This window comes from Triticum urartu, chromosome 1A (genome assembly GCF_056163025.1).
Source record: "Triticum urartu cultivar PI428250 chromosome 1A, HENAU_Tu73, whole genome shotgun sequence".
Taxonomy (NCBI): domain Eukaryota; kingdom Viridiplantae; phylum Streptophyta; class Magnoliopsida; order Poales; family Poaceae; genus Triticum; species Triticum urartu.
The window spans coordinates 315,938,560-315,957,339 of record NC_141873.1 but is presented as its reverse complement, the minus strand read 5'-3'; the positions used below and the strand labels follow the sequence as shown (position 1 = coordinate 315,957,339).

General features: G+C 46.2%; 3 protein-coding genes across 3 annotated transcripts; 2 read left to right on the top strand and 1 right to left on the bottom strand.

The window, feature by feature from the left end:
- The first annotated feature begins 1,381 nt into the window (after window positions 1-1,381).
- LOC125532826 (uncharacterized) lies at window positions 1,382-4,131 on the top strand. The gene is made up of 7 exons (XM_087538497.1): window positions 1,382-1,548; window positions 1,730-2,221; window positions 2,370-2,480; window positions 2,824-2,985; window positions 3,080-3,202; window positions 3,285-3,778; window positions 3,929-4,131. The coding sequence occupies exons 1-7, from the start codon at window positions 1,456-1,458 to the stop codon at window positions 4,119-4,121; spliced, it is 1,668 nt and encodes a 555-aa protein (XP_087394623.1). The 5' UTR covers window positions 1,382-1,455; the 3' UTR covers window positions 4,122-4,131.
- Window positions 4,132-4,617: 486 nt separating this feature from the next.
- LOC147991031 (uncharacterized) lies at window positions 4,618-8,070 on the top strand. Its single transcript, XM_087538496.1, has 5 exons — window positions 4,618-5,801; window positions 6,400-6,709; window positions 6,863-7,136; window positions 7,466-7,701; window positions 7,869-8,070. The coding sequence occupies exons 1-5, from the start codon at window positions 4,670-4,672 to the stop codon at window positions 8,068-8,070; spliced, it is 2,154 nt and encodes a 717-aa protein (XP_087394622.1). The 5' UTR covers window positions 4,618-4,669.
- Window positions 8,071-10,383: 2,313 nt separating this feature from the next.
- Window positions 10,384-11,967, bottom strand: LOC147991030 (protein FAR1-RELATED SEQUENCE 5-like). The gene is made up of 2 exons (XM_087538495.1): window positions 11,953-11,967; window positions 10,384-11,904 (listed from the first exon to the last, which is right to left on the bottom strand). Exons 1-2 carry the CDS (start codon window positions 11,965-11,967, stop codon window positions 10,384-10,386), a joined length of 1,536 nt encoding a protein of 511 aa, XP_087394621.1.
- Between the last annotated feature and the right edge of the window lie 6,813 nt (window positions 11,968-18,780).

The window sequence follows — 18,780 nt, the reverse complement described above, 5'->3', positions numbered from 1 at the left end:
CGACTGCGGTTGACGTCACACACCTCTGCCCCCTCCCCCTCACGCTCCCATTTACTCTTCTGCACCGCAGTTACTGGCAGAACCCACTCGCATTTCCAACTATCGAAGGAGAAGGAGAGGGGAGAAGGTGACGGTGAAGGCGGAAGAATCGACGGTGCTCGGGACCGTCGGTGGTGCTCGCCGGAACGGAGCGGCTCGCCAGAGCGCCTGCGGGTTGAAGGTACTGCTCGATGCACCCCTCGCAATCCCTTCCTGCATTTCCTCCCCTTCCCTCCCTGTTCGATTCCTCGATCGAGATTTGTAGAGATTCAGGCGATTCGTCGATGCGTCGGCGTTCCCGCCGGCGCCGAAGTCGTCTGCTAGACGTTTTTGGTTGCATTGGCCAGTTTCGTCGCGGCCGCGGCGGCGGCATCGTCGACGTGGTTCTGCTTGTTCGGAGGCACGCACTAGTTTTTGCATATGGATTGAGCAGGTGTCTTCCGGGTAGTTTTTGATGCGCGTTGGTTCGATTTTGTGTTTTGCAGTGAGTTCGTGGGAGAATTTCGAGGGTGAATTTGAAGTCGAAGTAGTTGCCATTGAACCCTAGATCTAGTTAGTTTGGTTTTTGAAAATGCAGAATGAGGCGAACTTGATAGTTACATTAACTATCATGATTGCGCGACCACTTACTCCCTGAACATATTTGGTAGTTGCCACAAACGTGTTTCCCCTTGCGGCAACAAATTACTGAAAATAACTGTGTTAGTTGCCACATGTTAGCTTTCGCACATGGCAACTAATTTTGCTGAAGTAATGCGATACTTGCCACACACACGCTCTTCCATGTGGCAACTAATTCTGCTAAACTAATGTGATATTTATCAAACACACGCTCTTTTTTTCGTGTGGCAACTAAGATTGCTGAATTCCTGTGTTAGGTGCCACAACCATTCTATTTTCATTGCGGCTAGTGTGTTTTCTGAATGTTATGTGACAGCAACCACGGTGTGACAGTTGCCACAATTGGTAGTCAGTGGGCATTCAAGAGCCAAGTGTCATTGCGGCCAGTGTGTTTTCTGAATGTTATGTGACAGCAACCATGGTGTGACAGTTGCCACAATCGGTAGTCAGTGGGCATTCAAGAGCCAAGTGCACTGGATGGCAACCACTGCGCACTTAAAGTGTGCTTGTTGCCATCTAGGTAGTATATTCATATGGCAAATAGAGTACGAACACACTGCCTGTTGCCATTCTGCATATAAGACAGTGTGGCAAATAGAGTGTGAACAGACTGCCTGCTGCCATTTCTGCATATAAGACAGTGTGGCAAACTGTCTGCACAATGTGGTAACCGAATTTGCATATCAAATGTTTCAGATGCCATACGTATGCGTTGCATGCGGCAAGTGTTTTTGCTGACCCCCTTGCATTTACATTTTCCACCATGACAATTTGGTATGTTCCCATCTCAGCAGAATGGCTCGTGGCGATCGTCAAAACGATGATGATGATTTCATGGATCCACCACAGCGTAATCGGGCAACTGGGCGGAGAAAAGAGGGTGATGAGGTAAATGTTCACACACCCCCCTTCTTCCTGATGTATGTTAATGGTTGACACCTTTGAGCCCGCAATCGTCTGGCATGAACTAAAATTTCATTACATTGCAAAATGCGGCAACAACTGATATCCTGTTTTTGTTTGTAAAAACATGGCAACAACTGATCACTTTATGTCTGTTTTTTTGCAGAAGAAGAAACGTATTCGCAACAGAGCCTCCCAAGAACGACTGACTGCGTTGACTGACAAATTCAGCGACAATCAGAAGGGGGCTGCTGCTGAGATGGGTATGCAGTCTATGATGGCTGTCCGGTGCACGAACCTTGTCAACCCTGTATGCGATTGGCTTGGTGAGATCTACGACCCCGCCTCCAGAGAATTCGTGATTCCGGGACGCGGAAGACTACCGCTGAATGAGGAATCCGTGTTCTGCACGTTGGGTGTGCCCCGTGGACATATCAAAGTCCCGTACGAGGTCAACAACGAGATCGAGGAAGCGCTGTTCCCCCGTTTGTTTCCTGGGTTGGAATCCATGCCGAACACGACTGCAGTGGCAGATTTGTTGGAGGCCATGACGACGCACGGAGATGTTTTCAAGATGAAGCTACTCATGTACCTCATCTCAGCCGTTTTCGCGCCGACCACTTCTCTTCGCCCAAGCAACAAATGCTTCCCCATCCTGGTGAATGATCTATCTTTACTACATTATTTTTCCTTCAATTTTTTTGCTCCGATGTCATGTGCAAGCTAGTCACTGACAGTTTTTTTGTTGTTTTTTCCATTGGAATTCTGACGCGGCAACTCCTTGTCCTGAATTTTATGCGGTGCAGGCGAAACTGAAAGATGTGAAGAACATGAACTGGTGTAAGTTCATTGTCGACTTCCTGCATGATGCATTTGCAAGCAAGGTGTACCAGAAGGGTTGTCGACTGCATTTAATGGTATTTTTTTACCGGTCCTTTATGTGAACACTATTTTTTAACACATCTTTATTCATGCATGTCAACATGATCATAACAAGATGGCAACTGCCATGTTGATTATGTGGCAACTGCCATCATGACTATATGGCAACTGCCATCATACTGTGATGGCAACTGCCAACATGACAACATGGCAACTGCCATCATACTATGATGGCAACTGCCATCACTCTATGATGGCAACTAGCACATGCATATGGCATATTCTTCGTAAAATACCATATATTTTATCCTGTTATTTGTCGCAAAATACCATGACCGCAACTGATTTTTCTTTCTTTTTAAAATTGTTGTACATCAGCTCATGTACGTCGACTGCCTTGATCTGTCCACCGTGGACTTCACTGGGACAGGAGGCCCGCTGCCTGCGCACAAGTTTGCTGTTTCTGCGTGGACTATCGATGCTGTCAAGGCTGTGCTTGCTGCAGACAGGGTAACTGATAGCAAATATGGTAAACTGCAGGTTAGTTCTGCTTTTTTTTGCAACACATGAACTGCTAGTCAGTGTTCATCATTCTCTCTCTTATATCGTTGCTACTTTTTTTCTTTCTCCCCAGCTGATGGCCAAGCATTCTATAGACTACAGCGTGTTTGGGGGGCCTCAAAACTTTGAAAAGTGGATGGACGTGCACTCAGCTCCGTCTTGTCCTTCAGAGATAATCAAAAGATCTACATATATGGTTTGCCGTGGAGTATTTTTCGATGTCGTGCAAGTGATTGCAATACGGGGTTGTCATTGATGCCTCTTTGTTTTGTGTACAGGCAAGGGCACCTGTTGAGCAGCTAATAGGGCAGTTTGCATCTGGAATGACTGGCTTGCTCGGGAAGTTGGTTGAGGGGTGGACGTCCCTCAGTGGCTCTGACGGCGACGCGGTTGCGAGGCAATTCACTTCATTCGTCCTAGAACATACACACCGGCCAACCGGTTGCCGTGGCCGGTATGACTACAACAGTTCCCAGGAGCCCGCTGACACACAAGATGAACTAGGTGGAGACGCTGGTCTCAGCAAGGATGACGATGATGTCATGGATAATGTGCAAGAGGACACCGATGATGATGAACACGCTGAAGTTCGCGCAGGTGGTAACAAGGGCAAGGATGCAACAGATGTCCCCCAACCGGATAAAGTCAAACAACACACGGCTGTGAGAGGCGAAGGGGTTTTGCCATCAAAGAGGGGGATGGCTCCAGAGGGTGCTGGGCAAGTTTCTGCTGGCAAGAGGTCTAGGACCGACCCTGTAGCTGCCAGGAAGAGGTTCGACTTTCATATTAGCTTTTTGCTTTGTCTATTTTCTTCGAACAGACTCATCCTCTTTTTTGCACTTGTGTTCTGTCAAACGCGGCAACGAGATTGCTGACTGACAATTGCCACCTCTTTTTTTTGACCTCCATCTCATACGTGCAGCGAGCCGACAGCTGGTGGACGAGCAATTACAAAGAAACAGGCGCCAACGCCAACCCGTGTTTCTGCTCGGTTGAACAAAGGTGCCCCCATTGCCGGTGATACCACTTCCACCAGGACATCTCCTCGCACGATGACAACCAACACCGGGGATCCTGTCGTGTTGCCAAACCTGAGGAAGGCAGTCAGGAAGTAGGTTTCTTCATCCGCTTTCATTGACATAGCGCTATATTTTTTGATTTTCCAATGCATTCGTTTAGCTTGTCACATTGTCTTCTGTCATCGCCCCCCACGTGGCAACCGCTGTTTTACCAAATGATATTTTATTTACTTTCTAAACGTGTGGCAACTTCTATTTTTGTTTTTCACATGGCAAGTGGAATGTAGGCCAAATGGTAACTTTAATGTACCTTATGGCAACTTCCATCTTTTTACCGTTGTCTTGTGAGCTCATCCCACGCCTAGGTTTGAAATTGCATTCATGGCAGATCAGACATTTTTATCATTCTTTCAAGGTTGCTAACATGGCAACTGCTAGTTATGACACATGGCAACTAACGTTCCCCTTACATGGCAACTGCCAGCTTTTCCACCTGTTTTTCCATTTTCTTAAGATTTCTACCAAGGCAAACATAATTTTGTTTCATTTTTAAATACCTTTTTCATGCGCTTCATTTTTTTTGCAGGGTGAAGAAGACTACTACGCGTGGGTCCAAGCATATCAGTAAGGACCCGCTCGAACGCATGCATTCAAAGTTGTCAACAGGGGGCAACTCAGATGTACAGGAGGCACCAGTCGACAATACTGCCGCTGCACCGTTGACCGCTCCCACCAACTCTGATGCAAGTGGCAGACCATCTCCGCCGGCTGCAGATGTGCAGCCTACAACAACAGGCATCCGTACATCGGGGAGTGACGAGTCGGTATCTGCCAGGACAGCTGAAATACTGCCAACCCTTCTGGCAATGAAGGATGCTGCTGTGAGTCATGCCACCCCATCAGCAAGCGTTGAAGTGGACGCTCCCGAGACGAACCTAGGCAAGGAAGATTCCCGCTCATCTGACACTGATTCCAAGCGCGTGCGCGGTGGCACTCCTATGTCCATGACAGAAGCGGTCGAGGCGGCAGTTCACAAGGACATGCCATCTACAGGTGAGAGTCCTGGCACAACAGCTCCAGCTCCTGGCGGTGCAGATACTGCTAAGGCGACTATTTCGCGTGTTGGTCTACCACCTAGGCGTCGTAGCCCCCGCAAGCAACCAACAGACATACCGAACGCACCGACAGTAGCCAGGAGCAGGAAAGACGAGTCTGGTTTTGTTCCTGCGTCCACACTGTTCCCGCCACCTGCCAAAAGCAATGTGACGGAGAAACCTGAAGACCGGAGCACAACTGATGCAGGTGTCAAGCCGGGCACGAGCGACGCAGGTGAACACCCGGAGCAGACTGCGCCTTTTCCTGCAGTGGAAATCCCCAGCATAAATCTGCGCACTTCCAGGCTCCCAGTCAACGTCGGTGTCCCCTACAGCCCAAACAAGAAGATTGCCATGAAAGCTATGGTTGATACCACTGACAACACGCCCCGCCCTGCAAATAAGGACGATCATTCTGCAGCGGCCGATTCAGATATGTTTATTGATCTTTCACCATTGGATTCTGCCCCGCAAGTCGTTCGTGGTCCGGCCAGCAGGAATGAGAGGCACCCAATGGCCTTTACCCCACCGAGTTTCAACCTTGGCATCAGTCAAGATCAACCGGTTGTGCAAGATCCTATGCCAGTTGCCTTTGCATTCCCAGGAGGCATGCCTGCAATGATGGCGCAGCCAATGGTCGAGGGCAGGAAGGCTGTCAAGTTCGCAGAGCCGATTGTGGCAGGTACACTTGCCATGTCCATATGATTTTTTTTGCACACGTCTGTGTAGTTTCACTGTTGTCCCAATCATATTTTTTGTTTTGGGGGGGTTCTCACTTGTGATGGCAACTGACATGCGATGACATGGCAACTGGATTTGATGCACCGTGTCACCTACTTTTTTTTCTGCCATGCTGCATTTTACATTTGGGCAACCATGTGGCAACTGAAGTTGATTCAATATGGCAACCGTAGTCTCCGTAACATGGCAAACACAGTGCATCACACATGGCAACTGGAATTGATTCAACACCATGTCACCTGCATTTTTTTTGTTTCCATGCTGCATTTTTTCATAAAGCAATCACATGGCAAGTGCAGTTGACACAACATGGCAACTGTAGTTGCTGTGACATGGCAACTACATTCCAACTAGATGGCAACTACATTCCAACTACATGGCAACTGTAGTTGCTATGACATGGTCACTACAGTTGGACCACACATGGCAACTGCCCCACTTTTTCCTACCTACAACTCACATCATGCACCCCATCTTTTCTCACAATCCATCTGCTTTTGATTTCCTAGGTATCCTAACCCACTTTTTTATCACTGCAGCCACACCCGAGGAGATTTCACCGTCTCTTGAAGAAACTTACCGCATGCTTGAGGAGGCAGCATTGCAGAGGAAGTCCTCACGAGGGCAAGGGCAATCAAGTTCCAACGTGCCTGCAGACACGGTATCTGAGGATACCATTAGGAGTGCCACTCCTGGTTCTGTGAGGCAGCAGAGGGTAGTGCACCCACCTCCCGCGGAAGACTACGAGCCCGAATTCAGGGCCACTAAAGAACAGACCCAGCTGTACGATATCGTCAAGCGTTTTGGAAATGCGAGGTCCAGCGGCAAGCACATGAAGGAGCCGAAAGCGTAAACGACCACACCCCATAACATCTCATTTTGCTTTGCTCCTTTTTTACCATTCACATCCTTCGTACTTCCTATGTTATATTGTTTTAGTTCTTTCATAATTTTTTTTACTTAGTAGGCATGATCCTTCCATGTTATATTGTTTTCATACAGCTCATGTTTGGACAGAACCAAAGTCATTCAATGCGGAGCGACGTACGTCGACCTTGGTGATCTTGCTGAGTCCGTGAGGCCAAACGGCAAAATGTCGACGAACGTAGTTGCATGCGGGATTGACTACATCAACAACCACACCGATGTGTGCGCCGACAAGACAATCATGCATTACAGTGTGACCTGCAAAATATGGGACGGTGACTTCCACCACAAAATCCCGAGGAAGAACTTTGCCCAACACGGTGATTTCAAGCTCACAATGAAGAAATATGTGAGTACTCCTTCAATGTTTGCACTTTTTTTTTCACAAGGTGTGCTTTTTGTTGCCATCATCTGCAGTTGTGTTTTACGTGGCAGCTGTTTTCATGTGGCAACAGCTGCCGTGCACACTGACTTATTTGATTTTTGCATGCCGCGCAAACTATGTGGCAACTTGACAGTAAAATACATGGCATACTTTTGTTCACACATGGACGGCAACTTTATTTCAACTACCCCCACCCATAACCAGAGTTTTTCTACGTGATTCTAATTTCTTTGTCCCTCTGCTGTTCTTTACGCGAACGCTGATTCTCATTTTCCTCACTTTTTTAAATGCAGGTCATGTTCCCCATGTTCCAGGAGCTTTCACCACATGACCCACACGACAAGTGTGGTCACCACTACGTGATCTGTCTTGACCTGAAGAACCAACGTGTTGAGGTGCTTGATTCAATCCGTTCGGAAGATGATGCAGACCTCACCACGCATGCTGAATTCTTCATTAAGAACCTCAAAGAGACATGGCACCGTCACTATGAACACTCAAAGGTCCAGATCAGTCATTTCCCGACTGAGTATGTGGCGACTACAAAGCAAGGGAACACATAATTCCTTCCTCCCTTTTCGTCTGCCATTTTACATCAATCCAATTCCTGTTTTGTTTGTCAGATCTGAAATTGAAGTCTGTCTTTTGTTACGTCTGAGCTCTTTGCGTGGTCACGTTACTCTTTTCCTCGTGCAGGACGGACTGTGGCTTTCACGCGCTGGAGTACCTTGCGAAGTGGGAAGGCAGAATTGTCCCCGCTATCACAGCTGCAACGGTCGTTGAGCTCCGGAAAATCCACACATGGAACTGGTTGACGAATGAAGATTTCAACAAGCGGTCGGGAGCACGCGAGTTTGTGCAGGAAGCTGTCAAGAAAGTCACCAAGAAGTACAAGTGATCACGTGGCGTTATAGACCGGACGCATACCTTACATTCTGTTGCCGAGGAATGTAAGGTATTATCTCGTTGTTTATCGTTGAAAACTATGTTTGTGTGCTATGTTGTGGCTACAACCCCGCGTAGGCTACTATGTAGTGGTGGTGTGCGAGTGACATTTGAATAGTTTCATGTAATATATGTGTGGACGTGAACCTACTTTTAGGCGTAATTATTACAATGGTTTTGTCGTTTCTAGCACCGGTTTGATGCTTTGAACGCGTCTACGATGTTTTAAAAACGATGGCAAATGTAGTTCATCAGACATGGGTAGTGGAAGTCATTGTCGTTTTACATCTTTGGCTGTTTTGCTTCTTCATTTTCATCGGTAACTGCACGGGGGTAGGTTGATCATGCAGCCACAACGTTTTTGCTGGGGTTTATGCACATTACGCTGTTTTCCAACTTGTTTCCCATACACTTGCACACAACACACTACGTGCCCGTAAACCGCGTCGTTTTTGTCATGTGAATACATGCCATGCAGAGTCATCAGGAATACCATGGCATATGTCCAGTACATCTAACATGGCAGATACAGTACAAACAACATGGCAGCTCCAGCATAATTAACATGGCAACTACAGCACAACTAAGATGGCAGATCCAGTACAATTAACATGGCAGATCCACTACAACTAGCATGGCATATTCAGTACAAAACAGCATGGCATATTTAGCATAAATTAGCATGGCATGTTTAGTATCAAAAATCATGGCAGACTAACTACACATAACATGGCAAATTAAATGCATACATCATGGCAGATTAAGTACCCATAACATGACAACTGCATGTAACCATTCAATGAATTTTCCCTTGCACTTCTGATGCCCCTGAAGAGTTATTCCCCCAATTGTTTTAAAAAAGAATTCTCAACATCTAGGGTACAAAACAAAATGTCCACAACACCACAATTTTTGCTCATGGATTGGCCGCCCCTTTCTTCGTTTTCTTGTGTTTTGCTTGGATCTCCAATCCCGACTTGTACCTTATCTCTCTTGGACGACCCTTTGCGATGGAACGGGGTGGGTTCCTGACCTGGGTCTGTGTGCTTGCTGTTCCAGATCCTATCTCCAAGTTTTCAGACGACGGCCCCGTGGATGAAGGCACGCTTGATGTGCGGGGGAACCGGTGTAAGGCTTCCTCGGCTTTCCTCTTCTTGATCTCATCAAGCTCTCTTTTTAGTGCTTTCCTGTGTTTTTCTGCGACTCTCGCTGTGTCATCACTCTTGCACGCTTCATCAATTAGCTCAGCATAGTTCTTTGTCAGCACAACGTGCCTCACGGCTTCCATGGTTGACTCTGGTCTCTCGTTATGCATAGCCAGAACTGCGTGTGTTGTTTGCGGCGCCAACGCATCGTCAGCGTCCCAAGTCCATCGCCGCCTTATGAAATGTCGGGGCATCCATGTCACAGCGTTCACGTCCATTACTTTTAGTATGTGACAGCACACAATGCGGTCCCGTTCGAACTTGCAGCATTGGCAGTAGAACTCGCCTTCGCCTATCGAGGCTGTGACAAAGTAGTTCCTTCCTTTGTCTGGGTCTTCAGGTTCTGAATCTGACATGCCCAAAATAGAACACACCTTGAACGTACGTTCGTCCACCTGGAAAGCCGTGAACATGCTGGCACGCTTTATTTCTTCCTGGAATCTGCATTTTTTGTGTGTTTTCTGTTAAACTATTGTGGGCTTTTTTCTTGTAGCACCTTATGTTGTCATGGAAAATAGATATAAATTTTGTTTGAACATGGCAAACGTAATTCATTGAACATGGCAAATATAGTATGTTGAACATGGCAAATGCAGTACGCTATACATGACAAATGCAGTACAATAGACATGGCAACTGTATTTTCAACAAACATGGCAGATGCATCTTATTTAAACATGGCAACTAGAGTTTATTAAACATGGCAATTGCATTTCAGCAAACATGGCAGTTGCATTTTAGTAAACATGGCAATTGCATTTCAATAGACATGGCAACAACATAACATTTTCCATTTGACACTAGCATTTGCACACCAACATGTCCAGTGGAAGTACATTGCATTAAACATGACAACTGCATTTCATTGAACATTGAAACTGCATCCGGGTAAGCATGACAAACAGAATTTCTATTGAATATGACAACTGCATCTGAGTAAGCATGACAAACAGTACTTTATTAAACATGGCAACCGCAAAATCATGGAAACTGCATCGCACTCTATAAGGCACATACTGACTTGGTGCTTTTTCTGCAAATAAGACTGTAACGCAACTGACTTACTTGTTAAAGATCTTGTTGGTGTATATCTTGCTCATTTGCCTCTCCATCGGTAAGTACGTTAGCAATTTTGGCTGCTTTAGCGCGGTGTTCACTTCTTGCTGCAGCTCAGATCCCAGAATTTTTTGTTGCAAAGCTGTGTACTGCTTGGCAAACTGTAGCAATGAGTTGCCAGGACTGACGTACCGCTTCAAAACATCATTGAATCCCTCACTGTGCTGCGTAGTCTGCAGAAAGGGGAAGAAGCACTGCATGAAGTAGGCCGGCACCCAGTACATTCGCTTCTCCCACAGGCTTACAAGAGTCTCGTTGTCTTGGACTTGATGTGTTTCAGTCATGGCCATCCAGCTCCTTTCAAACTCCTCCACCGTCAAGCTGTGGTCCACGCACAGTTCGAATGCCTTGTGCAGCTCTGGACAGTCAGCAAAGAACGGTCCTAGCATCTCCTCAGCCTTCTTTATAATGTGCCACCTACAGTGCCTGTGCACTACCAACGGAAAGACCTCCTCTATGCCTGCACGCATGCTGAAATCCTGGTCCGTTATTATGTTCATCGGAGCAAGGCCATCCATGCACTCCAAGAAGGTCTTGAACAGCCAAACGTACCCATCCGTGTCTTCGTTCCGGACGAGCCCGCAGCCGAACTGCAACGACTGATTGTGGTTATTTATCCCTATGAATGGAGCGCACGGCATCTTGTACATGTTGGTGAGGTACGTCGCGTCGAATGAAATGCAATCTCGATAATGTTTGTAGGCTCTCCTTGCAGCACCATCCACCCAATACATGTTCCTGACACGGTCCTCATCGTCCAACCTTATCCTGTAGAAGAAATTTGCATCTTCTTTGGCTTTCTCGTCGAAGTAGGCAATTGTGGCCTCTATGTCTGCCAACTTGCTGTCTCTACGGTACCTTGCCCGTAGGTTTGTGACGTCAGCTGGTATGTACGGCATGCTACTCAGAGTCCCCTTTTTGCTGTGGATGAGAGATAGTATCTGCACCATTCTCGATGGACCGACGTTACAATAATGTAGCAGCTTTACGAATTGCCTTTCGACGGGGGTGAACCCTCTGTGGGCGGTCAGAAATTTCACCAGGTCGAACTTCTTTATCAGTTGGTGGTTGTGCTCGTCAAAATACTCATTGACCACCCACTGTGCTCCATCTACGTTTAGCTTACACCGGACAGGGCACTCAGTCTTCTGAATGATACCTCTCTTTCGTTCCGGAACGACAGGCGCATCCCCCTTCTTGTTCCTGCGTGCCTTGTGGCACCTCATCTCACCTCTGCTGTACTCGTTAGTTTTCTTAATTTTCCTACGGTACTCGGTGTTGACCGCAAACCCATGGAACTTTGCATATGTCTGGTAGTATTCCGTTGCTGCTTCGAATGACTCAAATCTCTGCCCAATGTACGGTGGCTGAGGCACCACGATCTCTGATTGCCCACCATCTTCATCCCCTTGCACGTCGTCGTCAGTTTCATCGTTCACTTCAGTATGGGCGGCAGTCCCATCTACCTAAGAGTTGCCAGTGCTTGTGTTCAAAGGGGTGCTTGCCGACATTGCTGGAATGATTGCCATTCCCGACTCTGACTCGAAATTGTTTGCGGCATGTTTGTCTGCTGTCTGGTGGAACGCGTCTTCCGTGCGCTCAGAGCTCCCCGCAGTAGATGTGCCGGCGCCGCTGTGCATTGTAGTTGTAGGTTCTGTAACAGGGAAAAACAGGTACGAGATTAAGAATTTTGTGTTGGATAACATGTGGATCGCAACGGATCACACCATCTTCGAGTGATTTTCCATGACATCTTTTACAGACAGCAAGCCGCCAGTCTATGGGTGGTCATTTTTATGGCAGCTGTAGGTGTGCAGACATGGCACCTACTGTTCAACAAACATGTCAACCATTGTTTTGCCTACAAATAACTACAAATAGCAAATGTAGCGCTGTTTTTTGTGGTTCAGATATTTTCCCTCTACCTTGTTGTGCTGTATTTGACCATCGTGTGTGGTCTGTTACACCATAATGACGTGATCCACCAGGAATTTGCGAAGCTTGCCAGGAGACGTTTGCCGGGTCACCGCCAGCGTAATAACCTGCAATCATAGTAGTGGTTGGTCAAATCGCAGCAAACGCATTTCGTGCTAGCACGGCAACTGCAGTTGCCCTTATGTGGCAAATGCATTTTTGCTTGCATGGCAACTGAAGTTGCATCGGTAGGGCAATCGCAGTTTGTCATTAGATGGCAATTGCAGTTGTCATGAAATGGCAACTGCAGCTTTTCCTACATGGCAACTGCAGGTGTGCAGAGATGGCAAATGTTGTTTTTAATACATGGCAACTGTAGAAGACCAGTCATGGCAATTTTTGTAGTTGTCAACTATGCTCCTTGTGCTGACTGAGCATCCGCATCTTCACTATGTTTATGGACTCACCTGTGTACGACGTCGATGGCAGGTACATGGGTGCTGCCCGATTCCACGTGCTGCACGAAGGCTCTGCATTTTACACCCGTGATAACTCGTGAGTCCTTTTGCCATCTTTTTTTCATGTTCATTTTTCATGTCCACAGCATTATGTGCTCTTTTTTCGTTTTTGCATTACCTTGATTAGCCATACTAGCTAGTTGGAGTTGGCCGCCCGTACATTTGTCAGCGTTAGCGCCTTGTGACTGCACTTGCCATGGGGCCCCCCTAAGAGTGTTCTGGTCATAAGAACCTGCAAGACAAATGACAGTGCACGACATAAGTAGAATGTCATGTCCATCGTCGCGAAGATGGCAAATGTTTCTCTTCATTTTTTAGCACGCATCGTACCTACGCCTGCATACTGTTCTAGCAGCGGCAGCAACGGCCCTGCAGAGATGAGCTGACTGTACTCTGATGCATCAAAAGGTGGCGGCGTTTCTGGCCTTTGAGAACCCCAATCATCTGCACCATCTTCGTGATTCATTCTTTTCCGTGTCTCGCTTCTGTTCTGATGTGCTCTCAATCACTGGATGAACAAGAAGGCATCAACAATCCAATTTTTTTTATCATTGTGCTGCTTGCATGTAGATGTTAACACGTCAGTGCTATCACATTTTCATGCGTTGGCAACCAACATATCATGGCTAGTAGGACATGCACATCCACTATCCTTTTCTAAAATCTGGTGCTAGCTATCCGTTTGATTCGATGGCATCAGGCTCTACAATAGGATGGCAAGCAATAAGTTGACATGGTGGCAGTTGACGACAATGACAGGTGGCAACTGACGTTATACACCAATGGCAATTAATTTTCACACCCCCCATTATTCCAAATTTATCAATTCTCTCTCCCTTTTTATGGATTCCTGCACATCCATTCATTCACCAACTAGGAGCATCAACCTACTGAGAACTCACGGTTATCTCTAGCGTACTACATGGCAGATCTAGTGTATTCTGCTTGGCAACTGCGAAGTCACACAACACATGTAGTGTTTTAACCCTGTAGGATGGATCTAGTTGCCAACTTCGTCGGTAATTTTGCAATTTTCTGCCCAGAAGGAGGATGAGAAACAGTAGGGAGATCGGGAGATTCACCTGCTTTTAGCTGGTCGTCTTTGCAGGGCGTTGTTGGAGTGGGGGTTGGGGGGTGGGATGGGGTGGGGGGAGATAAGGGGTGTGGTTTGTGGTGGGAGCGCCCTACATATCCTCCCTGGTTGCCATGGCAACCAGAGATGGCCGGCGATGGAGGTCGGGGTTCGACAGGCGGGGGGCGAGGGCGCAGACGAGAGAGGGGACGGATCGGAGGCCGGGAATGGCTGGGTCGTGCGGGCAGCGGCTCGTCTGGCCCGGACGAGGCAGTGTGGGCGGGGTTGCCACGCACCGGACGTGCGGGCGCGCTTTTGTGCGCGCGGACGGGGTCGTGCGGGGCGGTTCCCGTCCATGCCACACGATGCGTGCGGGCGGGTTACCCTCCACGCCACACGTGTGGCAGTTATCGGCTTCCTAGGATAAAGATCCAATGGCGTTGATTTTCCTCCATTACGAGCCTGTCAGCCACTGTGGCTAGGGGTGGAATTTGAGCCGAGTCCAGCCAACTCATCTCAACTCGCTAGAGCTCGTTTAAATAACAAGCTCCCTCGGCTCGACTTGTTAATCTAACAACTTTGGATCAAAGCTTGACTTGACTCATGTAAAATGTAGACAAACAATTGTAGTTTCCACATATAAAAAAAGATTGCCGCCTCTCATTGTCATTAACTCACAGGAGAGAGGAGGATATATAGAAGGGGAATGTAGGGTGTCGGGGTTGGTACTTGCTAGGGAAAATTAGGGCATTAACCATCAACGGCAGGGCTTTAAGGGTTTTAGGTACATATGCGGAGTGGAAAGATAGCAATAACATACCATATTGTTGCGTACATGGCGCCTTCATGTAGGAGCAAAGGTAGATTTTAGGTAGTTCATTTCAGAAAGGAACTTCTATTAGAAGCAATAAGGTCGCCCTTGCTTAGCTATTTTTTTCAATTTAGCATCAAATGATCTTTCCTAAAGGAAAATGTCTAGGTCAATGACGTTGATTTTCCTCCATTATGAGGCAGGCGAACACTACGGGTAGGGGCGGAATTCAAGCCGAGTCGAGCTAACTCAGCTTGACTCGCTAGAGCTCGTCTAAATGACGAGCTAGCACGGCTCGACTTGTTAATATAACGATATCGGATCATATCGTGGCTTGACTCATGTAAAATATAAACAAACAATGGTTTTTTAGAATACTCTTTGTACTTCATTTATATCTTTTGAGCTAGACAGTTGCTCTAGTTCTTCACTTATATCTTTTAGAGGACGACAGTGGTTATATTTTAAATAAATAGTTGTACTCTCATGCTTCACTTATATCATTTTGAGAGTTTGATAATAGTAATGGCAATATGCACGGGTTATGAAATTGGTCCTAATATGCTAGGTATTCAAGAGGGATATAATAATAACTTTTATGTAGAACATTGAATATGATAAATTTGATTTCTTGCAATAGTTTTGCGATATAAAGATGGTATTATGTGGGAGGTACTAGTGAATGATTGTGGTTTAGTAAGAATATCAGTGTTAAGGTTTGTGATTCCCGAAGCATGCATGTATAGTCTCTTGTTATGCTAAGAAGTTAGTGTTGGAAAACGTAGTAATTTCAAAAAAATTCCTACGCACACGCAAGATCATGGTGATGCATAGCAACGAGAGGGGAGAGTGTTGTCTATGTACCCTCGTAGACCGAAAGCGGAAGCGTTAGCACAACGCGGTTGATGTAGTCGTACGTCTTCACGATCCGACCGATCAAGTACCGAACGCACGACACCTCCGAGTTCAGCACACGTTCAGCCCGATGACGTCCCTCGAACTCCGATCCAGCCGAGTGTTGAGGGAGAGTTTCATCAGCACGACGGCGTGGTGACGATGTTGATGTTCTACCGCCGCAGGGCTTCGCCTAAGCACCGATACGATATTATCGAGGTGGACTATGGTGGAGGGGGGCACCGCACACGGCTAAAAGATCAACTTGATCAATTGTTGTGTCTTTGGGGTGCCCCCTGCCCCGTATATAAAGGAGCAAGGAGGGGGGGTGCGGCCGGCCAGGGAGAGGGCGCGCCAGGAGGAGTCCTACTCCCACCGGGAGTAGGACTCCCCCCCCTTCCTAGTTGGAATAGGATTCAGGAGGGGAAAGAGGAGGGAGAGAAGGAAGGAGGGGTGCCGCCCCCCTCTGCTTGTCCTATTCGGACTAGGGGGGAGGGGCATGCGGCCCAGCCCTGGCTGCCTCTCCTCTTCTCCGTAAAGGCTCACTAAGGCCCATTTTACCTCCCGTGGGTTTCCGGTAACCTCCCGGTACTCCGGTAAAATCCCGATTTCACCCGAAACACTTCGGATTTCCAAACATAGGCTTCCAATATATCAATCTTCATGTCTCGACCATTTCGAGACTCCTCGTCATGTCCGTGATCACATCTGGGACTCCGAACAACCTTCGGTACATCAAAACATATAAACTCATAATAACTGTCATCGTAACATTAAGCGTGCGGACCCTACGGGTTCAAGAACTATGTAGACATGACCGAGACACGTCTCCGGTCAATAACCAATAGTGAAACCTAGATGCTCATATTGGCTCCCACATATTCTACGAAAATATTTATCGGTTAGAACGCATAACAACATACGTTTGTTCCCTTTGCCATCGGTATGTTACTTGCCCGAGATTCGATCGTCAGTATCTCAATACCTAGTTCAATCTCGTTACCGGCAAGTCTCTTTACTCGTTCTGTAATACATCATCCCGCAACTGACTCATTAGTTTCAATGCTTGCAAGGCTTAAGTGATGTGCATTACCGAGAGGGCCCAGAGATACCTCTCCGACAATCGGAGTGACAAATCCTAATCTCGAAATACGCCAACCCAACAAGTACCTTCGGAGACACCTGTAGAGCACCTTTATAATCACCCAGTTACGTTGTGATGTTTGGTAGCACACAAAGTGTTCCTCCGGTAAACGGGAGTTGTATAATCTCATAGTCATAGGAACATGTATAAGTCATGAAGAAAGCAATAGCAACATACTAAACGATCGTGTGCTAAGCTAACGGAATGCGTCATGTTAATCTCATAATTCTCCTAATGATGTGATCCCGTTAATCAAATGACAACTCATGTCTATGGTTATGAAACATAACCATCTTTGATCAATGAGATAGTCAAGTAGAGGCATACTAGTGACACTCTGTTTGTCTATGTATTCACACATGTATTATGTTTCCGGTTAATACAATTCTAGCATGAATAGTAAACATTTATCATGATATAAGGAAATAAATAATAACTTTATTATTGCCTCTAGGGCATATTACCTTCAGTCTCCCACTTGCACTAGAGTCAATAATCTAGTTCACATCGCCATGTGATTTAATACCAATAGTTCACATCATCATGTGATTAACACCCATAGTTCACATCGACATGTGAACAACACCCAAAGGGTTTACTAGAGTCAATAATCTAGTTCACATCGTTATGTGATTAACACCCAAAGAGTACTAAGGTGTGATCATGTTTTGCTTGTGAGAGAAGTTTAGTCAACGGGTCTGCCACATTCAGATCCGTAAGTATTTTGCAAATTTCTATGTCAACAATGCTCTGCACGGAGCTACTCTAGCTAATTAATCCCACTTTGAATATGTATCCAGATTGAGATTTAGAGTCATCTGGATCTGTGTCAAAATTTGCATCGACGTAACCCTTTACGACAAACCTTTTTGTCACCTCCATAATTGAGAAACATATCCTTATTCCACTAAGGATAATTTTTGACCGCTGTCTAGTGATCTACTCCTAGATCACTATTGTACTCCCTTGCCAAAAATAGTGTAGGGTATACAATAGATCTGGTACACAGCATGACATATTTTATAGACCTATGGCCAAGGCATAGGGAATGACTTTCATTCTCTTTCTATTTTCTGCTGCGGTCGGGATTTGAGTCTTACTCAGTTTCACACCTTGTAACACAAGCAAGAACTCTTTCTTTGACTGTTCCATTTTGAACTACTTCAAAATCTTGTCAAGGTATGTACTCATTGAAAAACTTATCAAGCGTCTTGATCTATCTCTATAGATCTTGATGCTCAATATGTAAGCAGCTCCACTGAGGTCTTTCTTTGAAAAGCTCCTTTCAAACACTCCTTTATGTTTTGCAGAATAATTCTACATTATCTCTGATCAACAATATGTCATTCACATATACTTATCAGAAATGTTGTAGTGCTCCCACTCACTTCCTTGTAAATACAGGCTTCACGGCAAGTCTGTATAAAACTATATGCTTTGATCAACTTATCAAAGCGTATATTCCAACTCCGAGATGCTTGCACCAGTCCATAGATGGATCGCTGGAGCTTGCATATTTTTTAGCACCTTTAGGATTGACAAAACGTTCTTGTTGCATCATATACAACTCTTCTTTAATAAATCCATTAAGGAATGTAGTTTTGTTTATCCATTTGCCAGATTTCATAAAATGTGGCAATTGCTAACATGATTCGGACAGAGTTAAGCTTAGATACGAGTGAGAAACTCTCATCGTAGTCAACACCTTGAACTTGTCGAAAACCTTTTGCGACAATTCTAGCTTTGTAGATAGTAACACTACTATCAGCGTCCGTCTTTCTCTTGAAGATCCATTTAATCTCAATGGCTCGCCGATCTTTGGGCAAGTCAATCAAAGTCCATACTTTGTTCTTGTACATGGATCTCATCTCAGATTTCATGGCCTCAAGCCATTTCGCGGAATCTAGGCTCATCATCGCTTCCTCATAGTTCGTAGGTTCGTCATGGTCAAGTAACATGACCTCCAGAACAGGATTACCGTACCACTCT

Bases quoted from the DNA above. Each gene is read 5' to 3' on its own strand.
- LOC125532826 (XM_087538497.1), top strand. From the start codon at position 1,456: ATGGCTCGTGGCGATCGTCAAAACGATGATGATGATTTCATGGATCCA. The intron at 3,203-3,284 runs GTTTGCCGTGGA...TTTTGTGTACAG, and splicing joins TCAAAAGATCTACATATATG to GCAAGGGCACCTGTTGAGCA. The intron at 3,779-3,928 runs GTTCGACTTTCA...TCATACGTGCAG, and splicing joins CCTGTAGCTGCCAGGAAGAG to CGAGCCGACAGCTGGTGGAC.
- LOC147991031 (XM_087538496.1), top strand. From the start codon at position 4,670: ATGCATTCAAAGTTGTCAACAGGGGGCAACTCAGATGTACAGGAGGCA. The intron at 6,710-6,862 runs GTAAACGACCAC...GTTTTCATACAG, and splicing joins CACATGAAGGAGCCGAAAGC to CTCATGTTTGGACAGAACCA. The intron at 7,702-7,868 runs GTATGTGGCGAC...TTCCTCGTGCAG, and splicing joins ATCAGTCATTTCCCGACTGA to GACGGACTGTGGCTTTCACG.